Genomic DNA, 15,545 nt, shown 5'->3' with positions numbered 1-15,545 from the left:
CGTGCCTGTTTGGCATGATTAATATTAAATAAATTGTATTATTTTAAATAGCTTTTAAATACTTATTAGTTATTATATATGTCTTATGAACTTAAATATATATATATTATATATTTTATACGTGTGTAACTGTTCAATGGGTAACTTATTTTGCATTATGCAACGGCCCTTAATTGAATATAAATAATGAATAGAGGGAACAGAAACATTACATAAATCAGAATGTGCAATATATATGTCATATATTATAATTAAAGGTAGATAATCAAAACCCACATACACGCTATTTAACAAATTTAGTAAGTAAAGTAAATAGGTCGGTGGGTAGGTACTAGGTACTGAGTGGGTGTATTGATATTTGTTCTTGCTTTTCTCAGAATATTTAACTTCAGTATGCGTTTTTCCCGCTAAGTGTATTATTACATACATCCGTGTTTAAAACGATTATGGAATAAAACTGTTTTAAAAAAAATGAATGCAATCATCACATTTCATGATTTAATATTGATGTTCAATAAATAAATATTATGATTATCTTAAATTTTTTACTTGTATTCCCCGTGGAATTGGATTATTGGTGCAGCTTTGCTGTATATATTATTTTAAAGTTTACTTTGGAACGTAAATCATAGTTGATGAAAATTTATTGTATGTAGACTGTATAGTAACGAATGATATTGTTACACAAAGAATATCTAGTCACACAACGTTGATGAATTCTGACTTTCAATGTCAGCAGTTTTTCCTTGCTCTAAGAACGTATTGCAAAAATAAAAAAAAGACAACTTATGCTCATGTATAATCAACTTTTAATCGATATACAAGATTGTCAAAAACTATTAAATAACTCCTTTAGCTTGAACGAAACATTCACAGAAAAATATTCTTTAAAAGAAAAAATCTAATTTTAAAATCAGTGTAATTCCCAATTCCCATATTTATTATTTAATTTAACCTACAATTTATAAAAGTAGAGAGCAGAGATTCAATGTAATATTGAACATTTGTTTTACTATTCGTGTTCCTATTGTCTGTGATAGCAATATGTATATAATTTAAAATATGCTATGTCGTTGTTATTTATTGTCATTAGTTTTAGTATCTGATGCGAATAATGCAGGTGTAATATTATATACTATTTCACGTACCTATCGCATCCTAATTTACGAATTTAGTAAGATAACATATTTTTGAAAAATTACTCCCAGTTTATATGTCTATAATTTTTTTGCACAAGGCGTTCATCATTTATGTGCTATAGTAATATTCATATCAGATTCACGTGTTTCTCATCACATTTCACATAACGTGGAGCTAGAAAAAGTAATTTCGGATGTGTTCCCTTCGGATACAATGTAAACACAGATGAGGAGTTTTAGTGTTTAGCTTATCAACCGTACAATGTATGTAATAATAAAGAAAATTATCAATTATTTATTAATATACAAGATTTTTATTATGAATTACAATTTAAATATTTGAAAGTATTATCTAGGTATTAAAATAAAAAGGTTTTATTCAATAGGTACTATGATTTTTTTTTTAATGCATATTTTAATAGCATATTTAGTGGATCTCTAGGGCACAAGTGCATTCATATTTTAAGGATTTTAAGGGTATGAAGTCCCTAACCCTAATAATGACTAAGTTATAAGTAGTTTTTACTTTTTCCATATACACTTGTTGTTTGCACTGGTCCCAATCTACATGTATAGGCATATAATATATGTCATTGTTATTCAAATTTTAAATCGATGATCTTATTAGTATAATGCAAATAATGTATAAAATATTATAAGTTGCTTATTATTATTTTTAAATTGTCATTATTCTATACTGATTTATACATTTTTTTTATTTCAGTAAGCTTACTATCAATGTGAAGCTACAAGGTTACAAGCTCAAATCATGGTATTATTTCTACGCATTTTCATATGCATAAGTTGTTTTGTCTTCAATACGTTTACTTTTTGTACAAGTACTATTAAAACTGAAACTAGTTTCCTGAAAACCGTCAAATTTATTGCAAGTGTCAATACCGAGGTTCCATCTGTAGTGTGGCAACAAAAGCAAGTTACGAATCTAACACACGATTGCAGCATCAAATCGGATCGTAATAGTGGTTTGACATGCCGTGATTCGACGGCAGTAAAAAATATTTCGAAACGTTTGGCGACTGTTTTGAACAAAAACTTAACCAACACAAACCTTACCAAGACAAATCTTGGTACCACAAATCTAACAACGGCAAAACCGAAACCACCGAAATCCATTGCTGCTACAACTAAGACGCCTCCCAATGTCACGAAACCTGCTAAATTTGTACAGAAAAACAATTTGAGATACCGCGAGGGCACGGTTTGGCCTAAGCTCGACAAAAGGTTAAGCGATGCCGCGCACAAAACGCCCAATGTCAACATGTCGAATTACACAGAGGAGATCGTAGTCATGTCAGACTTCAAGACCAAATATCCAATCGACACATGGAAAGAACACGGGTTCTACACGGACGATTACATGAAGTTAATCAACAGCCATTGGTTCAAATTCATGCCTCCTAATGCCACGTCACACTACATTCTCGGATTTCTGTACTCCGTCATCATGGTACTCGGTTGTTTCGGGAACTCACTGGTGATTTTCATGTACATCAAGTTAGTTATAAACTAAACTATATCATACACTACACATTGTACGTCATTATAGTACCTACATACATTGATATGATATCGCTAAACTTGCGAACAAACAAACTCAGCACTGTTATAATTTTATCTGATCTATGTTTTTTCAGATGTAAATCATTGCAAACGCCCGCCAACGTGTTGATAATGAATTTAGCAGTCAGCGATTTCATTATGCTAGCGAAAACACCGGTTTTCATATACAACAGTTTTTATCAAGGTCCTACGCTGGGAAAATTGGGTAAGACTATATAACAAATAAAACTTAGATATATTTATAGCGATGTGACATTATGTTACTATATTCATTTTAATATCTAACTTTCGTTTCGGATTTTTCCTTTGTAGGCTGCCAGATCTATGGTTTTTTTGGTGGCTTGACGGGAACTGTGTCCATCATGACGTTAGCCGCCATATCGTTGGACCGGTATTATGTGATAGTGCACCCTCTGAACGCGGCCGTGAAAACTACCAAACAGCGGGCCAGGGTGTGGATAGGCCTGATATGGATCTACGGATTCTTGTTCTCCATTATACCGGTAATGGACCTGGGGTACAACCGATACGTACCGGAAGGATACCTAACTAGTTGCAGTTTTGACTACCTGTCGGATGACAATCAAGAGAAAGGGTTCATATTGGTGTTCTTTACGGCGGCGTGGTGTATACCGTTCACCACGATATCGTACTGTTACATTAAGATACTGAGGGCGGTTTGGATGACCAGCGAAATGGCCGCCAGCCGGTTCGGCCAGGAGGAAGAAAAGAGGAAGACGGAAATAAGACTGGGATATGTGGTGGTTGGGGTCATCATGCTGTGGTTCGTGTCATGGACGCCGTACGCCATGGTGGCCCTACTAGGCGTATTCGATCGGAAAGATTACATCACACCACTGAGTTCGATGATCCCGGCGGTGCTTTGCAAGGCTGCCAGCTGCATGGACCCTTGGATATACGCTATCACGCACCCAAGGTTCAAAAACGAATTGACAAAGCTCATGTCGAGAAAGAAGACCAGGAAATTGGAGCGGGATTATGGTATGAAGAAGAACTGGGGAGGCCAGTCATATTCCAACAAGAGCGGCGCCGGTCTTAGGAACCTCTCTAGCTCAGAAGATGAGTGTGTGGAAGAGGTGATCGTCGTGATTGATCCAGACGACAAGAAGATGAAACGACAAGGATCGACTTCCAGTCACAAAACCGAAGAGACCAAAGCGCTGGAGACAAAGTTCCCACCCACAAGGCAGGAGAGTCTGAAGTACATGCCGCCCAGCTGGTACAAGCTGCCCCGAACTACGTCTAAAAGCAGCATCATGTTAGACCCAAAACTTACAGGAGATGATAATAATAAGTAATAACGTTCTTGTCGAGCTTGCCAACGAGCCCACGATGAGTTTGAAGATTTTAAATGATAAACGCTGTGATTAAAATGCTAGTCTATATTATATTATTATTATATTATGTACAAACATAATATTATATAATCTGATCTCACACTCTGTGTTAAGGGAAATTTACGAACATGTATTTACGTATAATGTTGTCCTTATGATCGTAAATGTTTTAGTGCTTATTTGTATGCGTCTGTCGTGTATAAAAATAAAATATAAACCCCACACACGCAGCCACTAACGCGTATTGACGTGCACTCCACCCACCGGCATGACAGTATATATAGAGTTAATAATTCGATACGTCAACAGTTAAACCACGACATTTATCTTACATTGATATGCAGTTTATTGATACGGAGGTCGACGCACTCGATATAAAATTATGTACGTTCAAATATTATTTGTTTGCATGCATTTTATGTTTATAAAAAATGAATACGTGTGATCCTTAAGCGTATTACTGCAAAGCTACCGTAAACCCATTATTTTATTACTATAACCATATATTGATGTGATTAAGTTTGTACGCACTTTTTATCTTACCATCTTCCATAAGGGTAGTTTTTGATTAATGTTGAACAAACAATTGCATCAAAAAGTCGAAAGCGGTCAATTAATAATATACACACACACACACACACACACACACACACACACACACACACACACACACACACACACACACACATATTGAGTACACTCTCTGATAATATTATATTTACCATTACGTAACTATTTAACTTTTAAAGCCCATAATAATACTATGCCCATGTGTGTTTTAAAATATATTGAAGATCAAACAATTTTTCTATAGTTTAAAACTAACATAATCAAAACTACTCAAGGATTTGAAAAATATTATTCTTTAATAGAAAGACATCGATATGTAGGTAAATCATTATTTTACCAGTAGGATACCATCGAATTAATAAAATTAGAAGTATAATAGTAGTTCCATTCATGGCAGTCAACCACGGTGTCACTTTTTTGTGAAACATGACGTGTTTAAATGAAATGTACTTCATGACTTGTTTTAAATTCGCGTTTATAAAATTTGGTTTTTTTTACCAACAATCTCTTTTAAATTCAAATCTATGTCAAAATAAGAAACTGACAATTTTTATTTGTTTTTTTAGTATATGCATTTTACAATGCTGAAATTCACGTAGATGCACGTAGTCTGTCACTGATATTTTTACTTCCGGTAAACATGATATAGATAGGTACACCTAGATGGTGCAATATTGTTTTATATGTGGTTCATTATAAAACAATAATAATAATAATAATAATTGACTGGTTATGTGAATGATGAAATTATATGATTATCATATTATTATGAAAAACATTGAGATTTGTACGTATACGTGTACTTGCCGTCGTGCATCGAATTAATGCTTACCCACACATTACGATCGTAATATGAGGTAAATTTAAGACATGTCCTGCAGGGTGATTAACTTATATAAGCATATCCTAATTAGTTTTCTAGTGAACAATTATTTTTTTACTATATAATATTTATAAATGTTTAGTTGTATATTATAAATTCACGACAGTATAATAGTCAGTGCAATAATGCAATATAAAACGAAGTTTTCTCATTCCTGGTAAGCTTAAATTTTATATTATGTCCCATCGGTAAATTATACGACCCCCGGGTTGCACATTACTTGATACAATATTTGTATTCCAGCGAATTCCATTAGTAGGTACATTACGGTGTTACACAGATATTTCAGTATATTTTTTGCAACACTCCGACTACCCAGTAGGTAAATCAGAACAGACATAATAAATTACTATAAATGTATAATCCATATGATTAACGATATTATTATTGGTACCTACGCAACAATCTAATAAAATCCTGCTATTTTGTTTGTAACCTAACCTCTATATTTAACACTTAATGTGCCGCAAAAAAATTATGGCTTTCATTTATCGTCTTATTGCTGTAATCACAACTTTCATATGTTTCTGAAACAAATACTTGCGATAGTAATAATCAGTGGCGTACGCAGGATTTTAAATTGGTGGGGGTCAGGGGGGATTGACAATAAATTATAATTTTATTTTTATTTTGTCCAGTCTAATAATTGTAGACGTTTAGATGTACTTTTAGGAGCTCGAAACCGAAAATTCTCAGAACTTTTTTTAAATAATCAGAAAAAAACAAAAATAAATAAATGAAAATTTGTTGAAATTGTTCGGTAACCATTGTCAAATTAAGACCGTCTTCGATTGAATTGTATTTGATTAATTTTAGATTTTTTCTTAAAATGTCGATGAAAATTATTCGTTCGGTCAAAAAGCTTAAAATGAAATACAAAGTTCGTCATAAGTTTTTACCATGGCTATTTAAGAATTTTAACGATACATAGGCACGATTAATTTTTATAAGCATTTAAAGTTAAAATTATGGCAAAATCACAATTAATTTGTAGTTTAAAATATATAAAATATTAAATTTGTATAGCTAAGGCTTGGCAATTTAATACAAGGTATTTCATGCAAATACAATGTTTTTTTCAAAAACTGAATCGGTAAGACGTATATGAATTATGTCTTGCTTACTAGTTAACGGCAGTTGAAACTTGACAAATATTTTTTGAAAAAGGAAATTATAATATGGCAATGAGGGGGCCTTCAGCCCGTTAGCACCCATTCCCCTCTGCGTACGTCACTGATATCAATACATACGTTATACACGTTAGTTTTAGGAATATTATATTCTACGTTTGAGAGAGGGATATAGACATACGAGTATAGTAGTATACTGTATACACAAAACATAATATTATTTATCTATATATTTTACATGGTTTTTAACTATTTAAAAAAAAAGATGAAATAAAGAAATAAAGAAATATTTTTAACAGACAACTAAGCAGTTCTGATAAAATAATAGTTTAGGTTAAGCTAGATACGTAAAGTAATTTGAACACTAATATTCTAGTGTCTAAAATATAAGATATCATGCAACTAAAATGTATAGATAGGTACGTAACTGTAACCTGATATTAGACATTAATATCACTTGAATAAAATAAGCAAATAAATGTATGTAACTACCAAGTTTTGAAAAAATAAATTTAAGAATCCCATCATATACTTAGTACCTACTTACATAGTTACATTAACGGATTTAACAATAGTTCGTTGTATTAATTACATCACGTTATGGACTAACGTTAATAATATTATAATGCTAAATATTTTTAACATTAAATACAATGTCAGTGTAAAATTCAATAATTTATTCTTTGAGTTACTTTACATAGTAAAATATACGATGTAATATAATTTACCTACTCACAATTATTTGAACAACATATAGTATATAAAACTCATTTCTTATTATAATCGCAACAAATCATATACAACTAGTTTTATGATACATTGATACTTTTAAATTTTTTATGCAATAATAATGGGAAAAATTAAAATAAATATACATATTATTCGTCTATTGGTACCTATTGATAAAGTGGCAATATTTGAGTGTACTTTATAGTCAATTTATAAAAACAATATAGGTGTATTAGGTAATTGTCAACTCACCGACATAATTATTTTTATTTATTCAAATAAAGGCAATAAACAATTTAAAATTATTTTTTTTACTTAAAATTATTATGAATAATTTGATATGTTATGAGTTTATGACGTATGAACACCGAATAGTTTGAATAAGAGCAATAGTAATAAGCGTTTAAAAAATATTAATCATATCGTAAAAATACAATTCATCCAAATTATTCAATCTTATAAAGTACCTAGGTAGTTTGACAAAAACCACTTAATCTTATACTATGGAAAACTAAATTGGATAAGAACAAAAATTATTCATACAAAACCTAATGTAATAAGATAGGTAAGTATATCTATACAAAGTTAAATTTAATTTTAAATTTTAATACCTATTAGAAATATTTTAGTTCATCAATACATGTGATTATTTTGTCTTTTAGATATCAAAAGAAATAGGTACGCACGTTGCATAAATAAATGTACGTAATACTTACATAGTTTATGATCAAGGATGACCGAATTCAGGGGTTGAATTTGTGGGACGCAATGGGGTAGAGCTTCTCCAATATTTTCTTTATATTTTTAGAGTGTCTAATAATTTTCATCATTAGAACTTGGGTACCTACGTACTTTTTTACAAAATACTTTTTTTACCAAGCATTATTTTTGTAATGTTTATTTTACAAAATTGTATTGAATCATAGGTACCTACAACTTGGTATTATTATAATTCTGAATTACAAGCTATAGCTTTGTAATATAAATTAAATGTAATTCTTAAAAATTATAAATTATATACGCAATTTTATAATAACAAGTATTTGTAATGTGAATATTAATGAATATTCAAAAATATTTATTTTAATCACTCATAATATGCGGTCGTTACTACCATGTCATACCAATAAATATTCTGTAATTATTTATTTGGGAATTAATGATTGAATGATGTGGGGTGCTTTAAAAATCAAATTGAGTTTGAGCCAATCAAGGGACGCTAATTTTTTTCGAAGTCCAAGAGTCTCACTTCTTTTATTTTTACGATTCGAGCATTGTACCCATATTATATCATATGACATCAGTTTCACGCACGACACTATAACATAGATACAATATTGAGCATCACAAAAAGCATAAATTTGATTAAGAACGTGAAAGTCATTTGTGGTTTTAGTAGAAATCTATGAATAAAATGCAGTCCAGTAGAGGTAATCTTTTTAAAATATTTGTTTAAACGAAGGATTGTTTACCGTTTGCACTATATACAAAATGTAAAAGATCATAATACAAAAATAAAAATAACACAAATAATATTAATATTATTATAGTTTGTAATTCACTCAGAATGTTATAAAAACATAAGTATGTAGTACAAAATAGGCACAAACAACAATGTTTAAGTTGTCGAATAATAGTAAGTAGTTATAAAAAAAAATAGCAGTCGGAACATTATTTCATATTATTACAAAACATGTAACTATTATTCAAAGTGGAAAAATACAAAATATTATATACCTACATAATTTAATACTTTAATACTTGTCTTTATCCTTCTTCGCGTCACCGTTTGTTGCCGGGTCATTTTTGAGCACTAGCTTGTATTTCCTTGAAAAAAAAAAATTAAATAAACATACATATTATATTAATCTATAATTATACTGTAATAAATGTTAATATATTGTAATTGGTGTAAAATTAAATCAAATGTACTACCTATGAATAAAACAAATACAATATGTTTCGTCCAATGCATTTTCCGTGTGTTTCTTTCTTTACTTTAATTATTTGAGATACTTTAGTTTAAGTCTTAAGTCAATATATTTTGCACTATACATAAATTCTAAGGTTGAATTACATTTCCCCATTTTGATATCGCATTTTCGGTTTTAACGAAAATTTTATTTCCCGAGAAACAACAAAATAAAATAGAAACAATAATACGAATACTGTTTTAGAAATAATATAGTTTTATAATGTTTACTAAATAAATAAGGTATATAGGTATATAGTTAGGTATCAAATGTCATCCATCAAGTGTTATGATCATCTTAATTCTTTAGAGAATATTGTCTCCATAGACCATATATGCGTTAAAATAAGTATCCATAAGACTACGGTATGGATGTATAATATACAAATATGAAATATTATAAATTGATAAGATATATTGTATATTATAATATTTCTAATATGTGGGATCCATGCTTCAGTTTTTGCAGTTTAGTGTTAAAAAAAGGAATCTGTTTAGAAAGTCTTGTCATCAAATCTATAGGAACTGTTTACTATTTAGTAAACAGTAATCCTTAAAACCGTTCAATAATGGTTGGCTGTAGAAATTCATCAATACATTAATTAGTACCTAATATTCAACCACGATATACCTAGGTCCTAGATACTAACTATTGAAGTATCTATTTAGATATTTAAGTATATATTTAAACAAATCCTACAGCCCTATAAGTTACGATAAGACGTGGGTGGTGGGTTTGTACAAATACATAAATATTACAAACATGGGTATTTTATCAACATAATATAATACACTTCATTATTGTGTAGACAAAATAATAGTATGATAATGATAGCTATACAATTCGAAATCCAATTAATTAAATTACAATTTAATGGTGCATATTATTTCATATCTTTCTTTGTATCTAACCGGTGGGTTGAGTTGACTATTGACATGTATAAATTAGCATAATTGAATTAATTAGAATAACTGAAAGTATAAATTGAGTGTAGATACATCAAACACAAAATATTTTGTATATGTATGAATTCATAATATATATTCTAATATGTATATAAGCTCCGGATATAACATTATTATACTATGAAATATAAATGCGTTTTTTTCCTTGAAAAAAAAAACAATTTGAAATATATTTTTTTGTCGATTTTATCGAATATCACAAGAAACTTAAGAATCAATAACACCATGTCTTATTGTCGTACCTACATCTACATATTAGAGAGAGTTCAAAATAAATCCCACTCGATGACTTCAACTTGATTTCTTTACATTTTAATTTGCATTTCAGACTTGTATAAAAAGTTAAATACGATGAAGTACGTTTGTTCTATAGGACGTTATTAAGTCAACTCACTTTTCTGACATAGCAATGAGATCTTCGATGGTATCAGGCAATTTTCTGTTTAGCGTCTCGGGTAACACAAGCGACCACACTCCCACTAACAATGCTAGACCGCCGTACACAACCAACGGCATATTGACCCAAATTTCAGACTGAAAATTGAAAAGAAATTTGTGGTAGTATTATAACCCGTAGTATTATATTATATTGTACAATGCGTAAACGTGCAATGCTCTTTAACTGCTCTTTAACTCTTATTAATGCACCTCCATACCGTGTTGTTAATGTATGGAGCCACAATTCCTCCGATCCTGGCGAAAAACGATCCTAACCCCAAGCCCATGTTCCGTACCACGGTCGGAAACTGTTCTGCAGTATAAACGTACACGGCTCCGTATGACGCAGTTATGGACATCTTGGCCATCATCGCAAAGAAAATAACCATCCACGTATTCGCTAGAATTAAATACCATTTGTATATGAAATTTTTAATTTGTCAATCAAACTTATAGAGCAGAGCAGTATGACAAATTAAAGATTAACAGTAGATAATCAGCAAGTTAATAAAAAAAAAAGTCAGTCACCTTAAAATGTTAATAATAATTAATAAATAATAATCAATTTCGTTCATTATACATAATATAAACTTGATAAATGATTTACTTTTGGGTACAGCTAGCGTTGTTAGAAGTGCTAATCCGGCTAATATTAGGAACCCAGATATATTTATCTTCCTGCCCCATTTGTTGAGGGTCGTTAATAAAAATATATAGGCCGGGAACTCAACTATACCGAATAAATTGAACACAAAATATTGATTTCCTCCAAGATCAGAAGTACTCCAAGACAGACCATAATAGGCAGTGCTGTTTACAAACCTAAAAAAATATAATAATATTCAATTACAATTATAATTTTGTTTTAAGGTGCATAATATTAGTTTAAACTTTAAATATATAGTTGTAGCCTGTAGGTATAGGTACTGATTCCGCTAGTTAGTGTGCAACCAACAAATTATTTTACTAAACTAACTTAGGTATATCTATAACAGAAAAATATATGTCATAATTATTTCGTAAAATTAATATTATTTAGTCTTGTTAAAATTATTTTTTCATAGTATATTATGTAATACGATGACTAAATTATTTGAAATTGAAACGTATATGATATCAGACACTGTGTAAGAATAAAAAAAAAATGTTTAGTTTTGATTATTAATTATCTGTAAATATTTTTGTACATTTTTAAATTCATCATATTTCAATAAGTGGTAAATGTTTGATTTTAATAAATTATTTTTTAAACATATATTATAATCAATTACACGTGTAATATAATGCAATATGACAAATATATATCATCTTCATAATATATAATATAGTAACAGAAAGAACTGACCAAAAAAAAAAAAATTTATGCTACTTAAACTTATGACAAAAATTTATAAAATTATAGGATTTGTAAATAGTTTTAGAAATATACCAATGTTAAAAAATTTTTAAAAAAAGTTATAGCGTACCAAATTAATTTAATCAAAAAAATACTGATATTAATTTTAAAAAAATTCTAAAAAAAAAAAAACTACTTGAATTATGTAAATGTTTTTACCATCCAAATAGTTCTTATAATCAAATTCACAAATTGGCTATTTTAAGTTTATTCAAAAAAATTTTTCATTTTCGGTATTAAAAAATAAAATTTTTTTTTTTTTATTACGCGTGTAGCACAAGTGGCTATAAATTATATATCAAAAAAAAAAATTTTAAATATTGATTAAAACAAAAGTTATTCCAAAAGTCAGTTCAATCTGTTACACCCTGTGTATATATATATATATATATTACTCTAGTCTCAGATAGTAAGTTTATAGGTTAATTAATTTATATCACATCAATCTAGTTGATTAGTATCAACTGTCATTACCACAAAAGCATTATGATGATAGATCTCTTCAAAATCACTGGGTGTTTGAATAGATCGAAAAATGACGCTCTGGGTAGAGCATCGGTCTGTACTGTAGGCTTTTTCTCAATATCGCATTCCAATATTTCAATTATGTCTTTTCCTGAAATGTCCACACCATTCACCCTGCACACTTTCTGGAGAATTTTTACGGCTTTCTCCTGTTTACCATTTGCCAGTAGCCAACGTACCGATTCTGGTATAAACCTGGTACAAAGTTAAAAATTTGTTTTAGTAAACTTTGCTGGTGACGAAACCAATTCCTTGCACTACTGACCAGTAATAGGTCGTGTAGAACAAAGTCGGTATGGTAATAGCCAGTTGAAAGTATCTCCAATTTTCGTGGAAGGCGTACGCAAATCCGGATGTTAAAAGAAAACCGACAGAAAAGAACATTTGTATGACCACGCCGACCACCATTCGATATTTGGAGCTGACAAATTCCAAACCTGTGAAAAAACGTACTTTTATAATTTGAAACAAAGATTTCACCGTCAGTGAACGTATATTTAAATACACATTTTAATACAACGTGTCTATACGTGCATATTAATGAAATAAAAAATTTAAAAACGTAAATTAGTTATTAATAAATATTAAATTATGAATGAAAGTAGTTCAACAATAAATGTTACATTACATAAAATAAACACTAAAACTAATGATTACTTTATGCGGCGATAATGCAAATAATATTATAAAGAATTAACTTTTAATTTATTAATCGCGCATTTTTTGCGATAAACAGTTTTTACCTGTTGATTAAACAGTGAAATATTTATTAGGTCACATTTTAAAGTCCATATTATTAATATAGCCATGTGCAGTGTGCTTTGTTTAAGTGTTTAACAACGACTAAGTTTCGTATTGAATACTGCTGTCTAAATATAGGTAAAGTCTTAGTTATGGACTATGGTACACGGCCTACCGATGACATAAGCTGCTAGGTATAGCCCTGAAGTTGATGCTCCTACCAACACTCTGAGAAATGTAAAGCTCCAATATTCTTGTGTAAATGCCATACCGCAACCGGAAATTCCCTGCAGCAATACCGATATTACAAAAATATTTTTCCTCCCAATCCTGAAAACAATACAATTATAAGTCGCGATTATAGTAGGTATAAAACTCGGGCAGATCATAATACGGACTATATAATATATTGTTTTATGTACTATTCAGGGTAGTTCATTATTTATATAATTATATCATTAATATGATAAACATATTATGTTAATTGTTATTAGACAAATATTTTAAATGATTTAAAAATATTAATTCAAATACATATTACATATAAAGTGATACTTCTAAATGCCGAACACTCTCATTTGCTGAAAATATGTCCACTACTCAGAGGATTCAGTCTGTAAAAAGTTTGTAGTATGTTCCCTGGAAACCGTCCGTTAGTTATATGCGAACATTAGGAGAGGTTTGACTGTACAGCTTTTCGAATAATTATCAAAATGTTTCAAAATCTGATATTATAATAATATTTTATGTGAAATATAAATAGGGTATAATAATACAATATATCATCATTACTATAGTGCCAGTATGTTAATCAGTGATCACTTAAAAATCTAAATATTCTATAACGTCCCTATTGAAATCTATATTTTATTACCTAAAAAGTAAGATACTTGTTTGAGTTCAATAACTATTTGCCGACAAGTCATACAATTTGCTTATAATATTATATAGGGAATTATCTATATATATTACGGACATCTTAATTCTTAATATTATTTTCAACTTAGATGCAGTAGTTTTATTTAACAATATTCTTTTCTAATGCACTCTCATAAAAAATAAAATATGCCAGTTTTATTAATATCTATAATAAACGTTATTAGTTATTACATATAGGGAAGTGCGCATCAATTAGATTAATTTATGTTACGTACATTATTAGATTATACCTATACAGGGATAATTATTTAAAAGAAATAAACGTTACAAAATGTTTTATTAATTTAAATTTTACTAATAAAAATGTTTATAATAAGACATATTAAGTAAGTAGGTATATATTAATATAATTACACTTGAAGAAGAATCCAGCCATCCTACCGTCTATTTTATTTTATACGTATCTATCTATGACTTATAGTAAATAGTCGATGACTTAATAAAAAAAAAGGTGGGAAGGTGGATTTCGCTCTGCTGTACAGTAGGGGTTACAAGTGGGTCACTGTATAATGGATAGTATTAAATTTGAATTCAATGATATATCATTGTATAAGAAAAACGATTCTGAGCGGAGACGGTATGTCAGTCTAGGTATAAGACATAATATTATATAATTTATGGTATTAAAAAAAAAAATTTACCTTTAATAAGTACCTATAATAAATTCCAAATTAATCATATCACAATATCTATTAGGTACTTTTAACACGTTATACATCAACAACAAACCGTGATACTATCATAGATATATAATAGTATACTTTAGAAGTTTCAAGTATACCCAAGAATAATATTATACAATCACAACAAAATAACTAAAATAGTTATTCTAGGTTTTTAATATGTAATTTCGTCCAAATTTGTACTTAAAATGACTATTAAAAAAAACTGTGTAAATGTATTTTATAGATTTTTTGGTGACAGAATTAATTACTTACGTGGAATCTTGTTTTAAATTTTCAATTCTTAGATACAAAAGTTGAACATTTTATAAATTTTTAACTACAAAATAATTATTCAAATTAAAATTTGATAAATTTTGTCAAAATTCGATTTTTAAATGCTTATAAAAAAAAAATTGTGCCTATGTATTTTTAATATTTTTCAACTGATATTGTAACAATATATCAGAGCTTTGCATTAAAAAATTGAAAACTGAAAATGTCCGTAAACAGCTC

The 15,545-nt window shown here is 29.3% G+C and overlaps 2 protein-coding genes across 2 annotated transcripts in view; one reads left to right on the top strand and one right to left on the bottom strand.

Annotated features, from left to right (window-relative positions):
• The window catches only part of LOC100164030 (melanopsin-B-like), a 53,674-nt gene extending 46,983 nt beyond the window's left edge, over window positions 1–6,691 (top strand). Inside the window, exons 2-4 of the mRNA XM_001944891.5 lie at window positions 1,864–2,654; window positions 2,795–2,925; window positions 3,033–6,691. Of these exons, the coding sequence (XP_001944926.2) occupies window positions 1,909–2,654; window positions 2,795–2,925; window positions 3,033–4,039 (1,884 nt within the window). The 5' untranslated portion in view covers window positions 1,864–1,908 and the 3' untranslated portion in view covers window positions 4,040–6,691. The remainder of the gene's footprint in view (window positions 1–1,863; window positions 2,655–2,794; window positions 2,926–3,032) is intronic.
• A 2,229-nt stretch (window positions 6,692–8,920) lies between these two features.
• LOC100161968 (organic cation transporter protein) overlaps window positions 8,921–15,545 on the bottom strand; it is a 13,517-nt gene continuing 6,892 nt past the window's right edge. The window contains exons 5-11 of the mRNA XM_001944950.5: window positions 13,604–13,758; window positions 12,953–13,124; window positions 12,637–12,882; window positions 11,374–11,588; window positions 10,985–11,166; window positions 10,723–10,862; window positions 8,921–9,217 (exon numbers count right to left, since the gene is read on the bottom strand). Coding sequence (XP_001944985.1) covers window positions 9,145–9,217; window positions 10,723–10,862; window positions 10,985–11,166; window positions 11,374–11,588; window positions 12,637–12,882; window positions 12,953–13,124; window positions 13,604–13,758 — 1,183 coding nt within the window. The 3' untranslated portion in view covers window positions 8,921–9,144. The remainder of the gene's footprint in view (window positions 9,218–10,722; window positions 10,863–10,984; window positions 11,167–11,373; window positions 11,589–12,636; window positions 12,883–12,952; window positions 13,125–13,603; window positions 13,759–15,545) is intronic.

The sequence above is a fragment of the Acyrthosiphon pisum genome, chromosome A2 (genome assembly GCF_005508785.2).
Source record: "Acyrthosiphon pisum isolate AL4f chromosome A2, pea_aphid_22Mar2018_4r6ur, whole genome shotgun sequence".
Lineage (NCBI taxonomy): Eukaryota > Metazoa > Arthropoda > Insecta > Hemiptera > Aphididae > Acyrthosiphon > Acyrthosiphon pisum.
This window is presented reverse-complemented; position numbering and strand designations above follow the sequence as displayed.